Genomic DNA, 25,600 nt, shown 5'->3' with positions numbered 1-25,600 from the left:
CTGCAAATTCTTTTTTACCTACTGGGTAAAAGACAGAAAATCCGAGTCAGGGCAAAATATCTCCTGTAAGTCAAGTTGAATTTATCAGTATTTCCATTTTTGGAGTATTTGTCACTATTTTAAATGATATTGTATAAAATGTGTCCACTCTGCTCTCATCAAGTCCCCTACAGTAATACTTCCCTTGAGCCTAACGTGAAAAATAATATATTATTTAAATTTTTTTTAAAGTTCCCAGATCAGCTTTACTCCATTATCTGCATTTACCTGCATTACAACAGGCTTTTAGCTGTCGCAAATTAAGAGCTAAAATTATTTATACTGATTTTTGTGCAGTGAAAAAGACACTGTTGGCCAAAGTGTGATGGTTGGAGTAAAGCAAATAATCAGAGAATGGGATGCAATTCCTGATGTTTCAAGCACCAGGATGAGCTCTCACCTTTGGAAAAAGGTATCTCTAGGTGGGAAAAGTCTTGGTTGTTGAAAAGTGTCCCCTTGTCCTCCCCAGGTCCAGCACATGTCCCTATGATGTCACCAAACGGTTCCATGCCGCCGATTTTTGTGCCTCCAGGTTACGTTTCTCAGGTACATCCATTTATCCTTCTCTTGTAGTGTGGTTTTTTTGGGGGAATTTTAATAATATTTTTATCATTATTTATTGATGATTTTAGCTGTGAAAAAAGCTATTTTTTTCCATTGAACTTATCGGCTATTTCACTTTATTGTGGGCTCTGTCACTTCTGTTACTGAGTGATGTTTGATCTGGTTTCCAGGATTTCTTTAATCCTACTCCCAGAGTTAAAAGATACTTTTAGTAACAAGGACAGCTCTGAATTGACTGACTGAGCTCCATGACCAGGATCCACGTGTTTATTTTTCATCAGTCCTGTTTGCAGGGTGAAGCTGGGTCATGTGAACACTCCCAACTGGCTGCAGGTTTTCTATTTTAATATAAAAGTTTATCTGAGTTTTCAGTGCCCCTTTCTTTACCAGCCCTGATCTCCTGCAAATCCAGCAAAGCAGCACTGCTGGAGCAGAGTGTGTTAGTGATGCAAACACTAATTCCAGTGACGTGCCTGGGAAATGAGCAGAGCTCTGGGCTCTCCCAGCTTTACTTTTGCCCTCCCATGGATTTTCCACTCCTGGGTGTTGTTCAGCCACAGCAGGTCAGATCTGCGTGTTGTTACCAGAGATACTCAAAGTTCCCAGATTGATTTGTTTCTAAATTAATGCATTTGAAAGGGAAATAATTAAAACCAAATGTGGAGAGAGGATTCAGGCTGTAGTAATGTTGAAAATCAGGAGTGTTCTGGGTAGGTTTGAAGCTTGTAACTGTGTGTTTTGGGGTTCCCCAGGCAGTTTCTTTTTGCACACAGCTGCCTTTTGGGTTTCTGCTGTCCTTCAGCTTTGCAGACCTTGAGGAAAGATTCCCCCTGCCAATTTCTGATCCCTGTGAAATGGAGCCCTCAGTGCAAACAGTGGGCAAAGCCCTGGCAGTGCTGACCTGCTCAGCCTGAAAACCACATTTATTTGTTCCGTGTTTGCTGTCACCTGAAACCAGCAGGGTTGGGTTGTTTTCCCTTGGTTGTTGTGACAGGGATTGACAAGTTGGAAACCAGCTTTAAATCACAGCTTGAATTACTTGGACTGTTCTTGTCAGATGAGGTGATAACTTTCTGTTCCCAGTGTTTGGAAGAGCCCAGGGGTAATTCTGCTGGATTCTGCCAAAGTGCAGTGAAAAGATTCAGGAGGGAGCAGGTTGTGGATTCCCATCTGTGGAAGTGTTTCCAGGACAGGCTGGATGGGGCTTGGAGCAGCCTGGTCTAGGGAAGGGTGTGGGATGAGATGAAGTTTAAGGTCTTTTCCCACCCAAACCACCATGAGATTCAGTGATTGTTCAGCACTTTGGCACTTGTTAAATGTACAATATTTTACGGGATTGTCTCTGGACTCACAGTTGCTTTCTCTGCTTCCCGGCAGGTGGTGGAAGAAAATGGAGTTCGGCGAGTGGTGGTGGTGCCCCACTCGGGGGAATTCCATCCTTCCATGCATCCCCCTCCTCCTCCCCCTCCTCCCCACGTGCCCCACTACATGCATCACCCCCACGCCCTGCTCCCACCCCCCCCTCACCCCGTGTTCCCCGCCGTGCCCGGCACAGGAGAGCTCCCACCCCAGTTCATCCACCAGCACCCTCCACCACACGTGTTCCAGGAGCAAGGTGAGAGCCCAGGGAATGCCCCAAAACCTGGGAATCAGCCAGCAGGGACAGCTGGCACTGCCCCTTCCACACACTGCCACGGGGCTGTCTTTTTAACTTAGAACAATCAGTGGATGAGGTACTCACCACGTGCTTGTATAAAGCTTAAATCCTGGTTGCAAGGAATTGTGCCAAAGCAGCACCTGATAAATGTTGTGTTTTCCATGCATCACTACTTTAAATCCCACACTAGTGGCTTCTGCCTTTCCCTACCCTGCCCTCTGAGTTCAGATGTGGCTGTAGCAGGGAAGAAAGGCAGCTGTAAAGCAGGATCTGGAGCAGCTGACAGGAGAAAGGCACAAAAAATTCCCAAACTCCAAAATCCCTGCCCTTCCAGACTGACAGAGCACAGGGAGGTTCCAGGGGCTCTGGTTTTAGTGATTTTTCCAGCTTGTAGTTTCAGATGTCAAATGAATAATACAGAATAATGTAATTTCTCCTTTCTTTGCAGAACCTCGTTCCCATGGAAGGACAAACTTCATCCAGAGGGACGAGAGGAGCCTCAAAATGCAGGAACACCTCAAGAAGAGACTAAAGGACAGACAAGCCAGTGGTCACACCAACAATAAACTGAACAGCCCTCCCTCCTCACCACATAAAGTCCTTAATTCTTCCAATGCCACAATTCCCAATGGGAATGGAAAGGGACAGCAAGGGGCAGTTGGAGCACTAAAGCAGAAGCAGATAGGAAAAACAAAGGGCTGTCCAGAGGCAGAGATGGGAGGTAAGTGGCATGGACAGGGGAAATCTCAATTATTTTCTTATTTTCGCTAAGTTCATTGCAAAATAGGTTCTGAAAAAGTTGAATTTATAAATTTCTTTGGCTGTTCAGGATTAGAGAAAGCCTGAAATCTATTATGGTTAGATTTTTTTTTTTGTCTCTAGAAATAATAGGAATACCAAGTTCTTTAATTTGGTATTTATCAAATAAGGTCTTCAGGAAGATTTAATTTTAAACCTTTTTACTTCCCTGCCATTTCTGACCCAGGACTGATGACTATTCCCAGTGAGGATGACCTGTGGGTTTCTGGTCTCACTGTTTGTGGTACTTTTTGGTTAACTGGGAGTTATTTAAATCTTCAAGAAATAGGAAGATTTGAGCAGTTGTAAAGGCTGCTGTTTAATTAGTTCTAATTTCAGCTTTTTAATACCTTGTGGCTACTAAAAACCTTGTGCAGTGTCATTGTCTTTGCTTTAGTTTGAGACAGTGTCAGGCTTCTTCCAAACTGGGAGTGTTTTGCCATAGAAATTCCAGGAAAACACATAAAACAGAGATAAGATCTTACTGTCATTTTTTTTAACACCTTTCATTTTCGGAGGAATGTTTTTGTGTTGTCAAAGAAAACCTATTTCTGCTCCATTAGGAAAAGATCCCCTTTGTGCAGGATGTACTAAAAGGGTTTTTGTAACACTGTTAGTTTTGGATAGTTGGTGTTTCTGCCCTTCAAGCAGCCAAAACAAACAGGGGAAATGAACTTCGCACAATAAGAACCATTGTTCAAGTCCTAATGAGGCCAACTCCATCTCGTGGTGGCCTTTTGGTAACAGCCTGGGCTGCTCTCAGGCTTTGGGATAATCTGGTTTGTGTTTAAATTGCAGAATCTGACACAGAATCCAAGAAATGTGATATTCACTTGAGCATTGGCAAGCCAGTCGTAAGTATTATCCTTAAAATCCCATTATTTTCCGGGCCTATACTTCCTATAAAATAACTTGTGTTTTATGAGTCCCTGGTTTTTTTTGTTCTTTATGGTCTATTTTTTAATAGAGAAAATAAATACAGTTTAGTTGTCAGAATTTATAGCTGGGAAAGGGCAGCCATGCTGGAAATTCACTGTTTCTCAGTTTGCCAGTCTGTAATCCCAGAATGTTCCACTGTTGTAGTTTTCCAGGGTATGTGAGGGCTTTACCTTGCAAACCATGGGCTTGCTAAACTATTGGAAGTTTGTCCACTCTTGGAACCATCCTTTGCTCAGCAGAGAGGATTTAGGAATATTGAAGATAAAATTTACACAAATACATCCTCCTTTATGTTATATTCAGAAACTGGAGCAAATATTTTAGTATTTCTAGACTTATTTAGGAAGGTGGAGTCTGCTGAGATTAATTGAAATGTCTCTTTTTGATTTTGAGCATGTTTAATGAGCTCTTCTCTGCATTATCCACACAGCAAACAGGGGTTGTGTTCCTTTGCACCAGCATTTGAGGGGTTTTTTGATCCTTCAGTACTTTTTCCTTGCTGCTTCTGACATCTGTACTTAAAGCTACCACAGGGCTGTGTTGCCTTGGTCAGAGAGAATTTGGAGTGTGGGAATTAAGCAGCGAAAAAAAAAAAAATCAGACAAGAAATTCTGAGCCTTAAAATCAGAGGCTGTTGCTGTCCTTTGGATCAGTGGTTGAGTGTTGTGTGAGGGAGCTGTCAGAAAATGAGATCAGAAAATCCTGATCTGGGGTCAGTGCCCAAGACTCCCCAGCTGAACATTTGCTCCAAGTGCCTGATGAAAATGTTGATAGAGGAATTTTCTCTTCCTGCCCCAGTGTGGTGTTGGTTTGGTGTTGGAAGGGAAAGCCTTTAGAAATGAAAAGAGGAAATCATTGCAATCCCAAGAATGCCTCTATATTCCCACTCCAAAGGTAAAGAATTCCTCCAGTGAGGAGCTTCCTAGGCCAATTAGCGACGCCATGTTATTGACTAATTAACCTTTTCTTGCAGAAAGCAAACTTACTTGCATTATTTATGCTTTTAATAGGTTTCTGATATACAAGCAAGATCAGCCGTTCTGTCCTGGAATCTCCCAGTTAGTTCACAGAATGGAGAGAGCCATAGTCATAGTCCAGCAGCATTTACATTTGAAGTAGCAATATCCAACAGTGGTAAAAATGGAAAATTTAAATCTGTCTATGTGTAAGTTTAGTTTCTTCCTTTAAGCACAATGTTTAAACCATTAACCAATCAGCAATCTCTCTATCAGGAGCTGTTTGTTGACTTGCAGACCTTCCTACTTCACATGAAATAAATTTTAAGTAATGTCACTAAAGAGTTACGTGGACAGTGGGAAACTTAAATATGCACTACGTGGTTTTGCTTTTCAATGAGCTTTGAGCCCTGAGGTTTAGGGAAGAGCTGTAACTCTGCTTTCTGTTTGTTTTTGCCTTTTCACAGTGGGGAAGAATTATCAATTACACTTCCTGATCTCAGACCAGCCACTGATTATCATGCCAGGTATGCTGCTGGGAAGGAAATAATGCTTTGGTGGATATGGGAATTACAGGATTGTTGTGGCTTCATGGAAAAGGTGTGATACAAACAGTTAAGAAATACTCTGAAAAAACACCATGCTGTGGACACTGGTTTTGCTATCTGAATTCCCATTTCTCTTTTAATTTCATTAAAACACCACCTCATTTTCTTCCCTACCACCTTCTCTCTCTCCTCATATTTTTCAATTACAAACTTTAAATTATTCCCTGTTGGTCTTGTTTTAGAGCAGCACTCTGTAGATTGTTATAGGCTGAAGTCAGTGGTAAATGAAATAATTTAGCCTTAAAATTGGATCTGAAAGGCTGACTTGTCAGCTTGATTTGCAGAGTTTCTTGTCTGACCCGCAGCAGTGCCAGCAGGGGAGTGGGAACAGGCTGGAATGGGAAGTGGGATGAGATGATCAGGAGTGAATAAATCCTGACTGGAGGTGTTGGGCTGACCAGGGAGGGAGCAGCTGGTTCAACACACCTGGGGAACACTGGGGAGGGTCAGACAGTGCTGGGGCACAGGAGCAGATGAGATTACAGATTTCCTGGACCTGGATCCTGGAAATTTCCTGCTCTGAAGCTGTGGAAGAGCTGTGAGTGCGGGAAATGCTGGGGACAGCTCCACCTGCACAGTGTGTGTGGTTTCCACAGAAAGGGGCAAGACTGTTGTAGACATTAAACAATTACTCTGAAAAGTGTGATTTTATGACTTAGCCTGTTTTGGTGCCCATACTCTTGCACAAGTGTTGGCTGTATTTGAATTTGAAGGTGTTTTTAGCAAAAGGCTCCTTTCCAGCCAGGTATCCTGTTACCATCTGGGGACACCTGCCATAGTTTTCATTCTGTATCCCCCATGTATTTCAGCACTAAAATATCTCCACTGGGACAGAGGCTAATTGCAGAGTAAATGAAGGATGAGAAATGAGGGGAGTTGGTGTCAGCAGTGAACCTGTGTGACCCCAGCACTGTTCTGAGTGCACACCCTGCAGCCACTGCTTGGGATTAAACTCCTGAAGCTTCCAGCTCTTCCCTTAAATTTCCAGGTGCCAATGCAACAGCCACATCATTTATTACCCTTTGTTTAGAGTTTCAGCAACCAGCAGCTCCATCAAAGAAACCATTTCAGAACTGGTGAGCTTCACTACAGAGAGCTGTGAGCCAGACTGTCCAGCTGCCCCAAAATTAATTAACAGAACCAAAAACAGCCTGAGCTTGCAGTGGAAGGTAAGAACCAAACCTGGGGCTGAGTGAAGGTGAGCAGAGCACTCTGCTGGATTCCTGTGCAGTATATTTAAATTGGCTTTGTCAGTAATTTAATGTGTACTGGAGGTGTTGCCTTTTGAGTTGCTGAAAGAAGATTGATAATTAAATTATTACTTCCTTTCTCTTTCTTTCAATGTTTGCCGAGTTTCTTGCCTGCAGCTTTATTGTGACAGAGTTGGTAGCAGGGCTCTTCTGAGCTGGCAGAGAGGAAAAAATGGAGCATTTATATCTTTGCTTCAGGTCCTGGATGATAAATAGATATGACTTTATGTTCTTCTAGTTAATTCTGACCTGTTCAAATTAAATTTCTTTGAATGGCTTTGTGGATTTTCATTTTTAATCTGACTTTTGAATATAACAGTATCTGTGAGGACTTGGTGGTAGCTGTGTTTCTTGGTTTTTCATGTTTCTCTTATGATCATGCTGAAATATGGTTCCAGCCAAATGACTTTAGTGAAATTATTTGTAGAATTTGTGCTTAGAAAATGAAGACATTCCCACTTCATGTGTCAAATGTTGCTTGTGTGAACCCTTAGATTGCTCAGATGGGGGGTGAGCACATAGTGCAAGGCATGAGGAAAAGAATATCATTTGCTTTTTTATAAAATAAAACTAGTCATAAATTCATATTCTAAACAGTCAGACCTAAAAGTAGCACAGCAGCCCAAAGCCTTGTTTTAAAAGGCAGTTGGAGTTTACAATATTCAATGTGTAAAAATATTTATAAAAGTACAACCACTTGATTTTAACTCTTTTTTTTCATTGTTTTTTTATTTTCAGTCCTCAAATGACAATGGTTCCAAAATAACGAATTTTCTTTTAGAATGGGATGAGGTAAGACCTTTTCTAGTACAAAAAAAAAAAATCATAATGACATCTGTAGAGCAATTATACTTAAAAATACTCTTTGCTTAGGTACAGCAGCTATTTTGAGTGCAACTGTCCTGACAATTTTAAAGGGACAAATGATCAGTGTGAGGGGACAGTGTAAAACTGCCTCATTTGTCACCCAGAGCATCATTAATTCCTGTGTTCTCTTCAAATGGATGAGCATTTGGCATCTTTGGGAAGTGTCACAAATCTCCCTCAGCTCTTGAGCATTTGCTGAGATGTATTGCAAAGGGATAAATGTGTTTTCTTCCAAAATGTGTTTTGTTTTGTTTTCAGCTGCAGTGGTTTATCACCATTTTATCAAATCTACAGTACCAAAAGTAATCAGATATCTCAGTCCAAATATGGTTTATTTCCCAGACTGCTGAGGGTGACCATCAGCAGACTCAGGATGGCTGTGATACATTAGATTTGGCATTCTTGAGGCTCAGGAATGTATTTTTAAATTACTGTTAAATGAGTGAAATGACATTTCTCATGGTAGGTGTCCCTGCCTATGGAACAAGATGAGCTTTAAGATCTCTCCCAACCCAAACCAGTCTGGGATTGAGGAAGATGTGAAGAGGGTGGCCTTGTCAGGGGTCAGGGAGTAACTCTGGATGTCCCTTTTTTCCAGGGAAAGAACAGCCCCTTCAAGGAATGTTACTACGGCCACCTGAAGCAGTACAAGCTCACCAGGCTCACTCCCTCCACGAGATACTCCCTGAGACTGGCTGCTAAAAACGACATTGGAATGAGGTAACCCAGAGGGGATAACAAATGCTGGCTTTCCCCCTGGTTTCCATCAGCTGCTGCTCACCCTTCTCCCATCTCCCCCCAGTGGGTTCAGTGAGACAGTGACATTCAGCACAGCCGGGGTGGTGCCACCAGCCCCTGCACCACCAGTGCTGCTGGAAGTGGGAGTGACCTGGATGGCCCTGGGATGGAGCCCTCCTGCAGGAGTGGCCTCGGATGACTCCCTCACCTACAGCCTGGACATGGAGGAGGAAGGTTCTGTAAGTGCTGGGCTTTGGGTGGAAGCGTCCTTCGTAGTGCTGAAATAAAAATGAACTTTGTTTTGCCTTCAAATAAATGGTTGGAAAGTACTGCATGGAGTTTGTGACAGAGGGATAAAGCATTGCATGGAATTCATGCAGCAGAGATCAAAAATTGCATGGAATTTATGATGAGAGATCAAGTATTGCATGCAATTCATGACATGAAGTATTGCATGGAATTCGTGGCAGAGATAAAATATTACATAAAATTCATAACACAGAGGTGAAGTTTAAGCAAAAAAAAAATGGAGTTGACCTGCTCTGGGTTTTGTTTTGCCTTAAAAAATGAGTGCCTGTGTTCATCCTTATTTTCCCTTCTTCCCAGGGCTATGGATTCCAGCCCCAGTACAATGGAGATGAGCTCTCATGCACTTTAAGAAACCTGAGGAGGAGCACATCCTATAAGTTCAGGGTTTGTACCATAGTTTTCCTGTGCTTTGGCTTTTCCCTACAGCTCAGACATTTTGTGTGGAGACAGCAGGAATTTACCTTTGTCCCACCAATTACCTGTTGTTAGAGCAGGTTTTGGTGAAGTAATAATACAAATCAGATTTTTTGCACTGGCTAATTTTGGTTTAAATGGTTATCTTTATTTTTGTTGGTTTTTTAATAGAAGATTTTTTTAATCATCAGCATATTTGTCCTCATATATTCTCAACATATATTATTGTTCATAAGTAAACCATTTATTCTCTATTCTGTTCACTTCTCAAACAGCTCTTTGCCTACAACAGTGAAGGAAAAAGCAGCCCCAGTGAGGTGGTGGAGCACAGCACCAAACCTGACAGACCTGGAGCCCCCAGCAAACCTGTTGTAAAGGGCAAGATCCATCCCCACAGTGTGAGAGTTACGTGGGGTAGGTGCCTTGGGGTGTTCCAGTGCTGCTGGGATGGGGACAGCCTCTCTCAGATTAAATGGAAGGGAAATCCAGCTAATTATTAATCTACAGATACTGTTATTGTAGGAGAAATACTCAACATTACCCAGAAATGGTTTATTTTGGAGCAAAGTGGAGTTCATTCATTTTAGGGCAACAGCAACTGTTGTCCTAATACCCTCTGGGTTTACTGTGATGCTTAAATAATTCTCATGTTCACTCCCTGAAACTGGGAGTGTTTTCCCAGTTACTCTTCCTGGCATAATTGTGATAACTAAAAATGGCTCTGAAAAATATATTGTGAAAAATTAAGTACACTGGTTTCTGTTGGTTGGTTGGCTTTTCTGTTTGAATTAATATGAATATGTTCTCTGGAAAAGCTGATAACTAAGTAATGGCTTGGTATTAAATCTCCTGTAACTTAGGATGTTGATTTCTTTCAGAACCCCCCAAAGATAATGGAGGATCAGACATTTCTAAATACTTTTTGGAAATCTCCGAGGCATCAGTTGGTAAGGAATCACCTTTGGGTACTAATGCAGTCCTGAGTGTCCATCCCTGGAGGTATTTAATTCACATTTAGATGTGGGACATGGTTTAGGCTTTGATTTTGGAGATCTTTTCCAACCTAAATGATCCTTTACTCCAGCAGTCCCTTGTGATTTCCCACACAATTGTTGTACATGTTCTCTTCATAATTAATCATTTCAAATTGATTCTGCGGCTTGGCTGCCTTAATAACTATGTGTGAGAATTTCCAGGTGGGTTTCTAGAAAAGTTTTGAAGTGTAAAGTGCTTTTCCTTCCCTCAGGAGGGAGGTGGGAGCCCCTTTACAGTGGAGCCCAGAGGGAACACATCTGTGACCACCTCAAGCCTGGCACCTCCTACAGACTGCGAGTGTCCTGTGCCAGTAAAGGTGGGGAGAGCCAGGTGAGCAACAGGAGAGGAAAGGTGCTTCTGGAAACCAGTTCTGGTCACGTTGTAGCAAAATGCTTTATTTTTGTGCTCTGCCTTTCTCCTGCCAGGCTTCTGATGTCACGACTGTCACGACGGCGGCTGTTCCTCCTGGGCCATGTCATGCCCCAACCCTGGTGGGCAAAGCCAAGCCCAAGGAAATCACTTTGCAGTGGGGTAAGCACCAGAGGTTGAGCAAAACACTGCTCTGGTTTCAGTCATCCAAATCAAAAATCTTCAGGGGGGAAAAAAAAGTAAAAATGAAAATATAGAGATGCTGTCCATGGCCTTAGTTGTTTTTTTTGGGTTTGGGGGGTGTTTTGGGTTTTGGGTTTGTGGGGGTTTTTTAGGTTGTTTTGTGGGGCTTTTTTAAGATGACCAAAGCCTCTCTCCACCTCTGATACAGTGAGACTTAAGCTGACATAAATATATTCCAATGAGAAAGCTTCCTGACTGATACCTAGCAATTTAAAATCACCTCTTTTCTTCTGACTGTTATCACAGCAAAGGAGAGAAGCAAAAATTATTGAAGATGAAGAAAAATTACTTTCTTTTGTGAAGAAAACCAGGGAAAATAAATGGAAAAAAAAAACTGATGAAAACCATGTTAAACTAACTAGCAGTGTCTAGGGGGGAAAAGCAAGCTTCATGAAGTGTTTCTACTCAAATACATTACAAGAGCGTGTTACTGACTTATGGAATTCAGAAACTAATAGGAAAATCCAATCTCTTTGTTTCCCAGGCCCCCCAGCTGTGGATGGAGGCTCTGAGATCACAGAGTATCTCCTGGAGATGGCCAGCTCGGAGCAGGACGAGCGCAGAGTGCTTTACCAGGGCCCAGCAGCTGAGTTTGGAGTGACCAACCTGCTTCCAGGGAGAACCTACTGCTTCTGGCTCCGGGCAGGGAATAAAGTCGGGGTAACCACTGCACTCACCTCATCTCACTGCTTTTACACAAGGGACAGGAGTGATGGTGCTGTTGGAGGAGGCTGAGGGTGCTTTGTAGCCTCTGTTGGGTGAACCCCTCGATGTTTGTGCCTTTGGAAATGGTGGATGTTGTCCTGAGCTCAGGCTCTGCAGATGATGGGGTGGGAAGAGCATTGTGTGCAGAGAGGTGTGTGCTAATCGTGCCAGGCTGGGAGAAGGCAGGGATAAACGTTGGTTGCGTAAAAGTCTTTGTGAGACAGTCCCCAGCTGCTTCGGGAAGGCAGATCCTGGCTGGGGGTGGGAGGAGTTACACAAGCCTGGCAGTGGGAGGATCTCACATATCCTGTGGGAACGGGGCCAGCTTCAAGTACCTGCAAGGAATCTGAAACCGAGCCCTGAGCTCTGCTGTTTATTTCCCTGTCAAGTTAAAAATAGTTTGTTTGTTTCACTTGTACATGAGTTTTTCCCCTGGTGCTGTTGCTCTGTTCATGCAGTTGTGTTTTCCTGCAGTTTGGCCCCCACTCTGAGAAGGCAGAGCTTTCCACTGCTCCAGGACCCCCTGAGCAGTGCTGCAAACCCCTGATAACCTGCAAAAGTGCAACTTGTGCTGTGGTTTCGTGGGAGGTAGGTGTTGATGGCTTCCAGTACCACCCAAATTAGTGTTTGGCTTTTAGAATTCTAGTGACACATTTAAGGTACACAGAAATGAGAGAAATATGTGTAGAGGTGGAATATTTTAAATCCATGTCTTTATAGATATCTACTTTGGGTTTATAAACTTTGTGAGTTATTAACTGTAGTCTTAAATGGAAAATTGGGTGACATTTAATCCTCCTCATGGTGTGGTAGTGTATAGTGAATTAATTCTTCTAAGTGGCAAGAGACTGTAAGTCAGTCAAAATTCTAGTGTGAACTGTGGTGATGTTATAGCCACGTGTCACCTTTTAACTTTAAATCCCTTGGAACAGACCTCAGCTTTCAACCCCAGTGCTTCCAAATTAAATTAAAACCCCAGTGCTTCCAGTTAAAATGTTGGATTTGATGATCTTGGAGGTCTTTTGCAACCTTCTCTGTGATTCTCACCCAGTGTCTCAGTGTAACAGAGCTCCCTCTGGGTGCTGTTTGTGTGTAAGGGCAAGAGCTGAGCAGAATTTCTCCCTCCACCCCACAGAGCCCAGCATGCAACGGAGCAGAAATCACTGAGTACAGGCTGGACTGGGGCCAGGTGGAGGGATCCATGCACATCATCTACACTGGCCCCTGCCAGAGCTATGAGGTCAAGGGGCTCACACCTGCAACCACCTATTACTGCAGAGTACAGGTAGGAAAAGCCTTGTGGTGCCACTGGGCACTTGCAGTTTGGGGAGAAACTCCAGCTAGAGAGGAATAAAGTCATGTGCTGTCACCTGCTCTTGCAGTAGAGGAGGTAATTGGGAAAAACACTTCTCCTTCTTCCCCCAGCCCCTCCTAATTCCCTGTATCTGGAAGAGTTTAGATCCAAAGTGCTGTGAAATACCAGATGCTTTGCCTTGCTTGCCTTTTATTCAGGGGATTTTCCATTCTCTTCCATGCTGGTTTTAAGAACACACGGAAGGCTGTGAGAGATGTGACTCCCTGAGTGGAAAACAGGGATTTGGTAACTCCCCTGTGGTGTCTTTCAGGCTGTGAACGTGGCTGGGGTGGGGCTGTTTGGGGACACGGGCGTGGTGACCACGCCCCCTTCGGTGCCCGCAGCCGTGGCCGTGCTCCACTTACTTGAAGAGGATCAGATGGAAATTTCCCCTCCTTTCTCCACGTGCCTTGCAATCCAGTGGGAAGAGCCCTGCTGCCACGGGGCAGAGATCACAGGGTACAACATCGAGTATGGGGAAAAGCAGCTGGTCACTGTGGGGAGAAACACAACCCATGTCCTTGAGAATCTGCTGCCTGACACTCTGTACAGGTAAGAATTATTCTGAAACCACATTTGTAGGATTTAAAAATCCTTTGAGGTTGTGCTTTAGATTTTTAGAGCAATTTTTCATTCGGCTTACAGACTGCATAATTCACCCTATAATTAAAAAAAAACCCTCCTAAAATTGTCATATCCAGACGCAAACCATGACATTTGCAGGAGTGAGATCGTGGGTGGTGTTAAGGTCCCCATTCTGTCTCAAAGCCAAGACTTTTAAGGTTTCTGGGTTTAGAATTTTTTGTTGGGATGCAGAGGTGTGGCCAAAAGAGGATGGGTGGACAGGTAAGAGCAGAGCAGGTGTTCCTGTGACCTCAATCTTGGTTAAAGCTGAGTTCAGATTTAATATCCAACTGCATCTTAATTACTTTAACTGTTTGGAGTTATATTCTGTACACATTTTAACTCTTGCTTCATTACCCAGTACTTTTCCTGACCATGGTCTCTCCCATTCCCAGGATCAGGGTACAGGCCATCAACAGCTTTGGAGTCGGTCCTTTCAGTCATTCCATGAAAGCCAAAACCAAACCACTACCTCCTGACCCTCCCCACCTGGAATGTGTGGTCTTCAGCTACCAGAGCCTTAAACTGAAATGGGGAGAAGGGCCCAGCAGAGCTCTGATTCCCAACCCTACACAGTTCAACCTGCAGATGGAGGACAGGTTTGGCAGGTGAGACCAGCAGAGCATTAAGGATCTTGTGTTTTTCCCACTTCATGTCAAGCTTTTAAAGTATTTTATGTCATTCTCCTTTCTGTTTGCACCACTGAGTCATTTGGGCATCCCAAAGTTTGCCCCTTAGTTTGCAGTTTTACATCCCATCTTTCAACCAGAAATGCTATCAATAACTTGCACTTCTGGTGCTGGTAAACAGTAAGTACTATTTACTATTCAAATAATAAATACCATCATCTTTTGTTTGCAGGGTTATTTTTGGACTTTGTAAAATAAAGTCAAGTCTGCATATAAGAAACAGGGGGTGACCAGCTGTTCTTTAACTGGAAATTTCAGTTTATTCTGGGCATTCAAGGGCTGTTCTCTTGATTCAGACCTGGAGTTGGGCCTTACAGCCTCAGTGGGATGCCCGGCAGGGCAGGGGAGAAGCCTGGGACAGCAGGAATGCAGCATCACTTCTTTGTCCCTAAGTCAAATCCTAGTGTTTCAGGTCTGATACTGCCCTGTGCATTGGTGATTGCTGGGTAACTGTGTGTTCTGTGTCCCCAGGTTTGTGACAGTCTATAATGGTCCCTGTCACACCTACAAGGTGCAGAGGCTCAGCGAATCCACCACGTACCATTTCCGCATCCAGGCGTACAACGACGCAGGCGAAGGAGCCTTCTCCGAGGTCTGTGCTTTCACCACCACCAAGTCTCCACCTGCACCTCTCAAAGGTGAGCTGGCACTGCCCTGGAACTGCTGCAAGCCACTGATGGGTAGGATTGAATCCCCCAGCCTGACCCTCAGCCAGTCTTTGCAGGACAGAGACGCAAACTGGCTCTGAGGGGCTTTGTCTGGGTGGGAAAAGGGCTCCTCTGGTGTTACCACATCCTGCACTGCAGCTCTTGCACCCCTGAACTGAGCATTCCTACCTTTTCTCAGCTGGAAAGGCATTTTGCAGGGTTATCCATTGAAGTTAAAACTACAAGTGTGTAGGCAAATGAGGGCATAGTTAATTCCTCTGATCTTTGCTTAACAAGGACATTAAAGATTGTCATTAAAGTCATTGTGAAGGGCAGAGTGCTGAGTGCCTGCAGGAAAATTAATTGACTGAACCATGGTTAGAACATAATTCCAGCTGTGCACATGGACAGAAGTGCTGGTTTCTGTAGTGATGTGAATGTGCTGCTCCTCTCTACAAACATCAGACACCAGGGGGTTATCCTGGCAGCTCAAAAAGACCAACAAGTGCAACCTACACATAACACAGTGATCATTTTTTTAAGCTCAGGTCATCAAATAGAAGAAAAAGAAAGAAACAAATTTTAATTGCTTAGTTATTGGAATGAGTTGCCTCTAAGCAGGACAGTTGTACATTTGTAGAGACCATTGGTCTTTTTCTGAAACACCAACAAATCACTTTATTTTCCAGCACCCAAAGCGATTCAGCTGGAAGAAAACACTTTTGAAATCACATGGGAGCCTCTACAGCCGATGAAAGGAGATTCCATTGTTTACATCCTTCAGCTTGCTGCTGGCAGAGAGTTTGATCAGGTACCTTTTATGTAGCATCAGAAGCATGAGGGGTTTTTACTTGCAAAATTTCTTACCAAAAAAGTGTGGATATTTCTTGTGGAAAGTGTACCTGCCCATGGTGGAATGAGGTGGACTTCGAGGTCCCTTCAACTCAAGCCATGTGTGATTCCATGGTTTAAAGGTTGAAATTCTGTTTGGTGATGTGACAGGGATGAGCACTGGTTTGTCCTGTTCTCCCAACAGTTCTTTGGCTTTTGATTCTTAAATCTGCTGTTGTGTGGTACCACTGCCTCTGTTAATCAGACAGTCCACACTGGTGGAATAGTTTTAAGGAAGAAAATGCAGGATGTTTTTTTTTCTCATTTCTGAGCCTCACAGCCCAAGTGAGGTGTCAGCGTGGGGCACAGCTGGAAAATTAAATGAATTGTGAATTATCCAGAAAGTTAAGCTGCGATTTGATGAAGTTGGGTAGAGGAGGGCGACTCCAGGCTGTGCCAGCACTGCACACACCCCTGGGGCAGCCCAGGCAGTATCAGATGCTGCTGCTGAGGTGCTCCAGACTGCAGTGTTCCTGTCTCCTCCCTCCAGGTGTACAAGGGCTCGGAGCCGTGGTTCCGGCTGCCGGCCGCGCAGACGAACTGTGAGTACCGCGCGCGCGTCTGCGCCGGCCGCCAGTGCCACGACCTGCCGGGCTGCCCGGAGCTCTACGGCCCCTACAGCCCCAGCACGGTGTTCTGCTGCCAGCGCCGGGAGCCAAGCCCTGCCGGAGCCCAGCCCAGCGCCGAGCTGGCGCAGAGCGGCAAGCGGCTGCACGAGGAGCGCGTCATCGCCATCGCCCTGCTCTGCGGCTTCGCCGTGGTCGCCATCCTCTTCGCCGTGGTCATCCAGTACTTCGTCATCAAGTAGGGCAGAGCTGGCCCTGCTCAGCTGCCTGTACAGAGCTCTCTGGGGTATTTATGGGTAGTTGGAATGAAATCCTAGCTGGGAACCCCTCGCTCCGTGCGTTCCCGCTCCTGCTGCTGGCTGCCGGCGAGGCTGGCCCGGCAGATCCTTTCCAAATGCTGGACACAGATTTCCTGTAGAAAGGGTGATCCTGGGGCCTCTGCAATCAGGGTGAGCTGTTAGAGAACAGCAATCAGCTGCCTTATGGTGCACACTGGGGGGGTGTGCACACTCCTCCTCTCTCCCCACCCCAGCCAGTTGGAGAGGGAAGGCATTGCTAGAACAGTCCTTTCCCAGCCCCACCAGAGCAGCGGGAGGCGATGGCTGTTCCATCAGGTTTCGCTGTAGTTTGATATCCATGAAATCCAGCAGCACAAGTGCTTGAGCTTAGAGCAGAACTGCAGAGCCTACTAGAGCATACCACATTTACTAGACTGTAGAAGGAAAGCAGAATATTGACTTAGTGATATTACTACTTTACAGTTATTTTAATACTTGGGATTCAGTAATAATCATTTCAAGTGTTGGAGTAGAGGGTGCCAGGGGTTTTTAGGGTTTTAATCCAAACCAATGCCAGCAGGACGTGGCGCTTGGCCGGGATGCCCAGGAAAGGCTCTGCCCGGAATGTTCCTGCTGTCCTGAGCAGCTTTGGCCCAATCCACATTTCACTCTCAGTGCCTGAGAGAAAAGTAATTCCCTGTGCAGCGTGCTCAGAACAGCACAGGAGTTGTCTTTAAGGAGAAAGAGTGCATTTATGATAAATGTTACACTATTTGGCTCAAACTGAGCAAATGTTTTTTTACTATTATTAACCTAAAAAATAAAAAGTTCAGCCTGCTTTGGGTGCCCTTCTAACTTAATCCCAACAAGCAAATTGTAAGTGAGAGAACTCTTTTTAGATAACGTTTGTACAATGTTTTAAACTTGCTATCCCAGTGGTAGCAGCTTCACATTCCATGGTTTTCCTGTTGGGAATGTTCAGCCTGCTATGAACTTGTCTGAAACTCGTCCTGGTTGGCTGGGGGATATTTATGTGGACACTGTGCACTACATTTGACTGTTGTCAAATCTGCTTGTGAATCCCTGAGGAGGAGCCTGGCAGCTCCTGGCTCCGTTAGATCAAAGATTTTGAAAGCTGGAACTCACAAATTTCCAATGTTTCAGGATGGGTCTTGCCAACAGTGTTTGGAACATGCCACAGAACAGTAGATCTAGGGTATTTTGCAAAGTCTGTGGCTCCACTTTGGCTGTCAGAGCGATGCACTTGTAGGTGGGAGGGTGGATGTGACAGAGCTACAGGCGATGTGTTTCCAGTAATTAATTAATCACTTTAAGGGTCTTTCTCCTACAGCAGTTGAGGAATAACGTTGTGTTAGAGTTTGAGGCATTGTGTTGTATTTCAGATGTGGAAAACCTAAATTATGACCTAGTATCATTTAATCCTCTTCACAGTAGATTGATGGTGCAATCTGAAATTAATCTTTTCGAAACGTACTCTTCATTTTTGTACTCTATTTATTCTGATTAAAAGTCCTGGAAAGAAAAAAATGTATGTTTGAATGTATTGTTCTACTTGTAGCAGAACTTTAAGTTAATCATTTATTATATCATAGAAATCTCTCCCTCCAGTGTCAGAAAGAGTTTTATACAGATGTTAGTCTTTAGTTTGCAGAAGAGTTTACAATCTGTCTTTATTTTCCTCATAGTCTCCCTTTAGCAGATAAACTGCCTGCAGCAAATCTCCATTGCCAAAGGGTTCTTTCTTAACTCCTTAGAACCACCTTGTAGAAGTTTATTTGGCAATAATAGTCCTGATCGTTTAAAAGAGAAATTAGGATCGCAGAGTAAATACTAACAAGTCACGACTGCTAAAAACTGAAATCAAATCCTTTTGTAATTGCCACAAAATGCTCATATTTCCAGAAAATATATGGCATTTATACTGCAATATGGATTTTCCATCAGCTGTTGTCCATTCCAGAAGGATCTACCCTCGTGGCATTAATATATTTTAGGTATCTTCAGTTTTCTTGTATTGTCATTTTTGAGGTATCTCAAATGTATGTTAAAGCTGCCATGCATTGTATTACTAAATTGTAACTATCAAATAGATAATATATTTAATACAGCCAATAAATAATACAAATGTATTCAAATTTGACTCTGGGCTCCTGTGGTTTTGTGGCATTTAGTCTCACTTGTGTAATTTAAGGGAAGGGAACATACTCAGTGTCATTAGGGGCTGAATTAACTTTCCTTCCAGAAAAGTGGGACCCTTGGAATATCACTTCCATTGCCCCTTGCGCTACAGGAAGGACCTGCAGTTCCCAGGTGAGGTGGAACAGTTCTTTGATACTGGAAATTGAATAATTTGGGGCTAATTACTGATTTTCCACCATTTTGTCTTGACTTAGGGCCTTTCCTCTTTGAGCTCTTCCCCAGCATTTCCTGCTGAGTGCAGAATTTTTCCTGACAGTGCCTTAATGATCTGATGAAGATGGAAAAGGCTTTATTTGACCATCAGTCTTCCCAATGAGACAGCTGGACACAGCCTGGCTTTACTTTCCACTTCAGGGAAGATCAGGGATGAGGAGCTGGAAAATGCTGGTGTGAAGAAGGTGAGGGGCGCGGGGGCCAGCATGAGGGAAGCCCAAGAGAAGGCTCTGGGAAGCTGGAAGCACACAGGCAAAGGGAACAGGGACACCCAGCAGCAGGATATGTCCTGCCACAGTCCTCACGAATTCCTCTAGAACCCGGGAATGGGGCTCTGGCAGAAGGGAGAGAGGTATTGGGTACAACACAAACCTCCACCTCCTTGGAGCTCGGCTCTTTGCAGCTCTTCTGCTCAAAAGCCAGAGTTTTGTGGAACCAGATAGTGTGGGATTGGGGCTGGAAAGGTCAGTGCTGAGCACAGGCACTGCATTGTCTGGCACATCCCCGTTCTGATGTTAGGGAGATTCCTGCTGCCCTTTCCAAGAGGCAGAAGCTCTGGCTGGGGTTGTTCTTGCAGATTTAGGCACTTGGACACCTCTCAACAACAAAAGCTGTCCGTGTGCCAAGGCTCTGCCTGGCTGCACCCTGAACACCTCAACAAATCCTGTCTGGGTAGAAATGCCCAGTGAAGTTTCATAGATTCATGGAATGGTTTGGGTTGGGAGGGACTTTAAAGCTCATCTTGTTCCACTCCCTGCCAGACTGGGACACTTCCCCTTTCCCAGGTTGCTCCAAGCCCTGTCCATCCTGGCCTTGAACACTTCCAGGGATTTAAAATTTATGGGGTTTAAATCCTGCACCCTGAGCAGAGCCACGTGCCCAGGCTGTACTCCCGATTTCTCCAACAGATGATTCCCAGCTGGCCAGCAGCTGCCTGGGATGAACGACCCGTGGCAGACGGAGGAGTCGGCGCCAGGCCAGGACACACTGTGACCCCATTTCCTGTTTTCCAGCTCTGAAAACAACCCCAGTGTCTGAGCAGAGAGGAAGGGTGGCCAGTGTGTGCTGCCCATGGAATGTGTCTTTCTGCATTTATCCTGGAGAAAAGGAGGCTCAAGGGGGACCTTCTGACAATTCCCTGACAGGAGAGGGCAGCCAGGGGAGTTGGGCTCTGCTCCCAGGGAACAAGGGACAGGGGAGTTGGGCTCTGCTCCCAGGGAACAAGGGACAGGAGGAGAGGAAACAGCCTCAAGCTGTGCCAGGGGAGAGTTAGGTGGGACATCAGCAGGAATGTCTTCATGGAAAAGGTTAAACATTGGAACTGCCCAGGAGATGTGGTGTAGTCCAATCCCTGAAGGTGTCCAAGGAACAGCTGGACATGACACTCTGTGCTCTTGGCTGGTGACAAGGTGGGGATTGGACACAGCTTGGTCTCAATGGTCTTGGAGGGCTTTACCAACCTCACTGATGTGTGATTGCCAGCACAGCTCTGCCCCAGAGGACTGTTCATGGGGACAAGTGTGTGCCCAGTGGGAATGGCTCTCCCTGCCTTCTCACTGCTTCCTTCCTGACAGAAATCCTGCAAGTAGCTCCTGGTCATGCTTGCTAGCCTGGAAAGTCACCTGTGGGCAAGTGGGGAGGGTGGCACAGGGGGGCAGAAGAGTCATACTCTGGGTTTAGGGATAAATCCCAAGCCCCATGGAAATGCAAACCATCATTTTCTTTCCTGCCTCAGGAATAAATGGTGTGACAGCCCACAGCTTCATGTGGTGAGCTCCAGCTTGATCCCAGCTTGTGGAAGAGCTCCTATCCCCCTCGTTCCTAAAACGAGGGGAAAGAAAAGTGGATTTTGTTTGTTGTCTAAGGTCAGTGTCTGGAACTCCTCCTCCCTCCCTCATCCCAGGATGTTTTTGTGTAACACGCTCTGACTCATGGAAGTCAAATGACTTGGCCTCGGAGCTGTCCCAGCACAGGAATTCTGGCACAGGAATCCTGTGCCTGCCCCTCTTGCTGGATGAGGGTTTTCCAGCTCCTCCAGGCACTGCCAGAGCCATGGGGCTGCTCCTGTTGCCCCAGGCTGACCCCAGCACCCCCAGACCCCAAAACCGAGGCAGGATTGGGATGTATTTCCATCCAGATTACCCATCCAGGTGCTGAACACCTTCCTGGGTGAGGATGGGGAGCACCAGAGTGTGGCCAGCTCTGAGATGTTCTGCCCAGACAGATGTTCTTTAACAGCTCTGGGTCATCAGGTCAACCAGGTATTCCTGGGATTTTTGGGGATGGATACAGGGATAATCCCACAGGATCAGAGGGAGCAGCTCTTGGTTTCTCCCTGTTTCTGAGGAGCTGGGGTGGGAGATCCCAGCACATCCTCCAGCCTGGATAATAACAACACATTGCAACTGCTTTTGGAATGTTGCTGATCCCCTGCCTGACAAAATCACAACAAAACTTTATTTTTGGTTCTGCCTTGCCTCAGAAAGTGAGAAACTTTGACAAAACTCATATGGAATGTGCTTTAAATGTCTTCCAAATCCAGTCAGCTGCCATGAAAACCAGCTTTAAAAAGCTTTTAAATCTGCTTTTGAAGCGGAACGTGTTATTTTCCGAATAGTGGGAACACACGGTCATTTTTAATGTGTGGTGACATTTTTAATTCCTAATCCTAGGAATGCTGGCAATTTAAAAAGTGGCCTTCAGAGCTATTAAAGAAATAACAAAACATCCCCTCCTGCATCACCATGGGGCACTAGGCTGTCTGCAGCAGCGGGGGCGGGGAAAGGGTCACAGAATCCAGCAGATTTGGTCTGTGCATCAGTTGTTCTACATAAATATTTATAGTGAAATAAATTCCCGCCCTGCCAGGCCGCGTCTCCATAGCAACCCCGCTAGGCCGCGTCTCCATGGCAACCCCTCCCGCCCGGCCGCCGTAGCCCCGCCCATGTGTCACATGACCGGAAACCATGGAGGCGGCCAAGATGGCGTCCCCCAAGAGCGCTCCGAAAGACGCGCAGGTTCCGCGGGGCGCGGGGGGACCGGGCGGGAGCGGCGGGCAGCGGGGAGCTCGGGGGACTGAGCCGGGCCTCTGTCCGCCCCGCAGGTGATGGCGCAGATCCTCAAGGACATGGGCATCACCGAGTACGAGCCGCGCGTCATCAACCAGATGCTGGAGTTCGCCTACAGTAAGCGGGAGCGGGCGGGAAGTGTGCAGGGAAGTGCTGTGTGGAGCAGGGAGGTGCTGTCTGGAGCAGGGAAGTGCTGTCTGGAGCAGGGAAGTGCTGTCTGGAGCAGGAAAGTGCTGTGTGGAGCAGGGAAGTGCTGTGTGGAGCAGGGAGGTGCTGTGTGGAGCAGGGAAGTGCTGTGCGAATCCGTGTTTCCACGGAGGCTCCTCTGGCAGACTCGGTGATCGCGGAGATCTTCTCCAGCTGTAATTTTGTGATTCTCTAAAAGTAATCACAGAATCACGAATCCCAGGATGGTTCGGATTGAAAGGACCTTAAGTATCATCCAGTGCCACCCCCTGCCGCGGGCAGGGACACTTTCCACTGTCCCAGGTTGCTCCAAGCCCTGTCCAGCCTGGCCACAGCCTCAGTGCCTCACAGGGAGGAGTTTATTCCCAAAATCGCATCCAGCACTGCCCTGGGGCGGTCCGAGCAGCGCCTGGAGGCAGCAGAGTGCTCAGTGCCAGCCGGGTGGCATCGGGAGGGTTTAATTTCCCCCAGCCTCATTCCTGAGCCCGTTTCCCCCAGGATACGTGACCACCATCCTGGAGGACGCCAAGATCTACTCGAGCCACGCCAAGAAGTCCAGCGTGGACGCGGACGATGTGCGCCTGGCCATTCAGTGCCGCACTGACCAGTCCTTCACCTCACCCCCGCCCCGAGACGTGAGTACAGCTGGGGTTGGGCAGCCCGGAGCCTGCTGGCAGCCTGGCACACGGGGATGTGGCTGTGTCTCTGCAGTTCCTGCTGGAAATTGCCCGGCAGAAGAACCAGACGCCGCTGCCGCTGATCAAGCCGTACTCGGGCCCGCGGCTGCCGCCCGACAGGTACTGCCTGACTGCCCCCAACTACCGCCTCAAGTCCCTGCAGAAGAAGGTGAGGATTGCTCAGGGACTGGGGGATTCACCTGCAGGGGGTTGGGGTTGCAGTTTTCCACACCTCTGAAAGGTGTGGGTGAATGTTGGCCTGTGCATATCAGTTTGTTGCTGGCGGTGCTCTGTCTTCAGGCTGGACTTGCAAATGGTCTTATTGTTGGTTAATTTTAAATGGAGCTTTTAAAATATGGGGAGATTTAAAATATGGGACTGTTGTAGTGTTAAAGAAATACTGTAGAATCCCAGAATCACTGAGGTTGGAAAAGCCCTCCAGTCCAGCCTGTGCCTGATCCCCACCAGAGCACTGAGTGCCACCTCCAGTCATTCCTTGGACACCTCCAGGGATGGGGACTCCACCACCTCCCTGGGCAGCCCCTTCAATGCCTGACCACCCTTTCCATGAAGAAATTCCTCCTGATGTCCAGGAGGAACTGTCAGGTTTAATAGGAGGTTGTCAGAGGCACAAGTCAGGCTTTGGTGTAAATACTAAAAGGTATTTTTTACTTCCACCTCAATTTTTTGTGCTTTAGAGGGAAAATATTTCCTTTGCTGGGAAACACTGAATGCCTCACTGGTGGGGGGAATTTCCTGTTTATTCCAAGCCATTCCCTGACTCCCTGGTTCTCTCCCTACAGGTCTCCTCCACAGCAGGCAGGATCACAGTCCCTCGCCTGAGCGTGGGCGCTGTGAGCAGCAGGCCCAGCACTCCCACTTTGGGTAGGAAACAGCTCCACTGGGGATTCCCACCTTTATTGGAGGAAGTGAAAATAAAGAGGAATAATGTAAAGCACTTTTCAACCCCTCAGGGAATGTCAGGGGCCACCTGACCTTGTATTGTTTGATAGCATCAGAAAGTTAATTTAATAAATTAATTTAATTGTGATTACCACAATAATCTTTGATACATAGATACGTTACAGATGTTCTGTATTTAGGATAAATTCTTGAAGAGACTCTTCAAGAAATTTACTTAAATTTAGGGTTGTTTTCCTCAATGCCAAGCTGGTGCTGAATTAAATAGCAATGGAAAAGATCCATTTTTAACAGGGTCACAAAATTTAGCGCTTTGCCCTAAAAATTAGTGTGTGTTTATAGTCTGGAATTCTGTAGAGCTGGAGTAGGTGTGGGAAGATGAGTAAATGTGCAGCTCTGCCTGGAAATCTATGTATATCCAGTGTCATTGTGTTCCTGTGCATTCCCACTGCGTGTAAAGAGCAGGTTCCACTTGGAGAGCAATTCTGTGAGTGTTTTTGGATTTTTTAAAGCTCATTTTGGTGGGGTTTTGTTGACTGCAGGTACCCCGTCAGCCCAGACCGTGTCGGTGTCGGCCAAGGTGGGAGCGCCGGTGTCGCTGGCCGGGCAGCGCTTCACCGTTCAGATCCCATCCTCCCAGCCTGCTGGGAAATCAGGTATTCCTGGGATTTCTGGGGGTGGATACAAGGAAGCTCATCCAGTCCCACCCCCTGCCATGGGCAGGGACACCTACAAGGGCAGGAAGCTCCAAGCTTCCAGGGATGGGGCAGCCACAAGCTTCTCTGGCCAAGGTGGTGTGGGAATTTCTTCCCTTCTCCTTCATTCTGGGAACTTCCAGTGTTAATTCCCATTCCCTGCAGAGCAATGGCAGCCAGAACATCACCATCCTGGGCAGCTCCCTCACCCCTTGGGCACCTGTTTCCCTCTTCTCCTTGTGTCCTCACCCCACCACCATTTCCCCATCTTCCTTCTTGGAAGGAAACCCCTGGAACATTCTGGCAGCACAGTGCTTTGTTAGCCTGGAATAACACAGGGAAAACGCAGTGACAGTTCCAATCTTCCAGCCAACCCTTTCCATGATTCCCACAGCCACTCCCACCACTCCCACGGTGCAGAACGTCCTGATCAACCCATCCCTGATCGGCCCCAAGAACATCCTGATCACCACCAACATGGTCCCACCCGGTGCCACCGCCGACCCCAACCCCCTCAAGAGGAAACACGAGGACGACGACGACTACGACGCCTTGTGAGGACACCGAGCCCTTCCCACGGGATTCACCCTTCCTTCCCACGGGATTCACCCTTCCCAGGGGATTCACACGGACTCCAGAGGGTGGGGATGGGCAGGAATGCCCTGGATGGGCTGCAGGAGCGTGGAAATAAAGTGGAGAGTGTTTGTAACCCGGCCTTTGTGTCTTCTGCACACACCTGGGGATGGGGAGAAGGTGTTTTTCTGTATATTTTCTGTGTATTTTCAATATATAATTTATATACATATATACATGCATATCTATACATATATATTTTTAAATATATGTATGTTTCATACATATGTATGTATATATGTATTATTTTATCTATATAAATATATATATTATATACACACACGTGTAATTGCCTTGTACACTCAAAACTCTTCCAGACAGTTCTTTTTTTCCCAGGTACTACATCTATCTGTACATACATACTTATTTTAATAATTATATATACATGTGCATTTACATGCATATATACATAAACTAGAATAGTGTATTTATATAGAAAATACACAG

At 46.0% G+C, this 25,600-nt stretch overlaps 2 protein-coding genes across 2 annotated transcripts in view; both read left to right on the top strand.

Moving 5' to 3' along the window:
- Positions 1-18,701, top strand: part of LOC146437546 (fibronectin type-III domain-containing protein 3a-like) — a 37,431-nt gene extending 18,730 nt beyond the window's left edge. Inside the window, exons 5-27 of the mRNA XM_085060649.1 lie at positions 509-585; positions 1,981-2,218; positions 2,709-2,981; positions 3,857-3,912; positions 5,008-5,162; positions 5,421-5,480; positions 6,592-6,730; positions 7,550-7,603; positions 8,277-8,398; positions 8,481-8,655; positions 9,023-9,109; positions 9,415-9,553; positions 10,018-10,086; positions 10,386-10,504; positions 10,600-10,705; positions 11,271-11,446; positions 11,966-12,079; positions 12,627-12,776; positions 13,117-13,397; positions 13,865-14,077; positions 14,630-14,796; positions 15,495-15,616; positions 16,187-18,701. Coding sequence (XP_084916775.1) covers positions 509-585; positions 1,981-2,218; positions 2,709-2,981; positions 3,857-3,912; positions 5,008-5,162; positions 5,421-5,480; positions 6,592-6,730; positions 7,550-7,603; positions 8,277-8,398; positions 8,481-8,655; positions 9,023-9,109; positions 9,415-9,553; positions 10,018-10,086; positions 10,386-10,504; positions 10,600-10,705; positions 11,271-11,446; positions 11,966-12,079; positions 12,627-12,776; positions 13,117-13,397; positions 13,865-14,077; positions 14,630-14,796; positions 15,495-15,616; positions 16,187-16,504 — 3,410 coding nt within the window. The 3' untranslated portion in view covers positions 16,505-18,701. The remainder of the gene's footprint in view (positions 1-508; positions 586-1,980; positions 2,219-2,708; positions 2,982-3,856; positions 3,913-5,007; positions 5,163-5,420; positions 5,481-6,591; positions 6,731-7,549; positions 7,604-8,276; positions 8,399-8,480; positions 8,656-9,022; positions 9,110-9,414; positions 9,554-10,017; positions 10,087-10,385; positions 10,505-10,599; positions 10,706-11,270; positions 11,447-11,965; positions 12,080-12,626; positions 12,777-13,116; positions 13,398-13,864; positions 14,078-14,629; positions 14,797-15,494; positions 15,617-16,186) is intronic.
- Positions 18,702-21,844: 3,143 nt separating this feature from the next.
- TAF9B (TATA-box binding protein associated factor 9b) lies at positions 21,845-25,229 on the top strand. Its single transcript, XM_085060648.1, has 7 exons — positions 21,845-21,990; positions 22,077-22,158; positions 22,726-22,862; positions 22,939-23,073; positions 23,708-23,789; positions 24,368-24,481; positions 24,915-25,229. Exons 1-7 carry the CDS (start codon positions 21,940-21,942, stop codon positions 25,076-25,078), a joined length of 765 nt encoding a protein of 254 aa, XP_084916774.1. The 5' UTR covers positions 21,845-21,939; the 3' UTR covers positions 25,079-25,229.
- The last annotated feature ends 371 nt before the right edge of the window (positions 25,230-25,600 follow it).

Source organism: Lichenostomus cassidix, chromosome 4A (assembly GCF_008360975.1).
Source record: "Lichenostomus cassidix isolate B80296 chromosome 4A, HeHo_3.0, whole genome shotgun sequence".
NCBI lineage: Eukaryota > Metazoa > Chordata > Aves > Passeriformes > Meliphagidae > Lichenostomus > Lichenostomus cassidix.
Note: the sequence above shows the minus strand (reverse complement) of the source record. Positions and strands in the feature narration are given on the sequence as shown.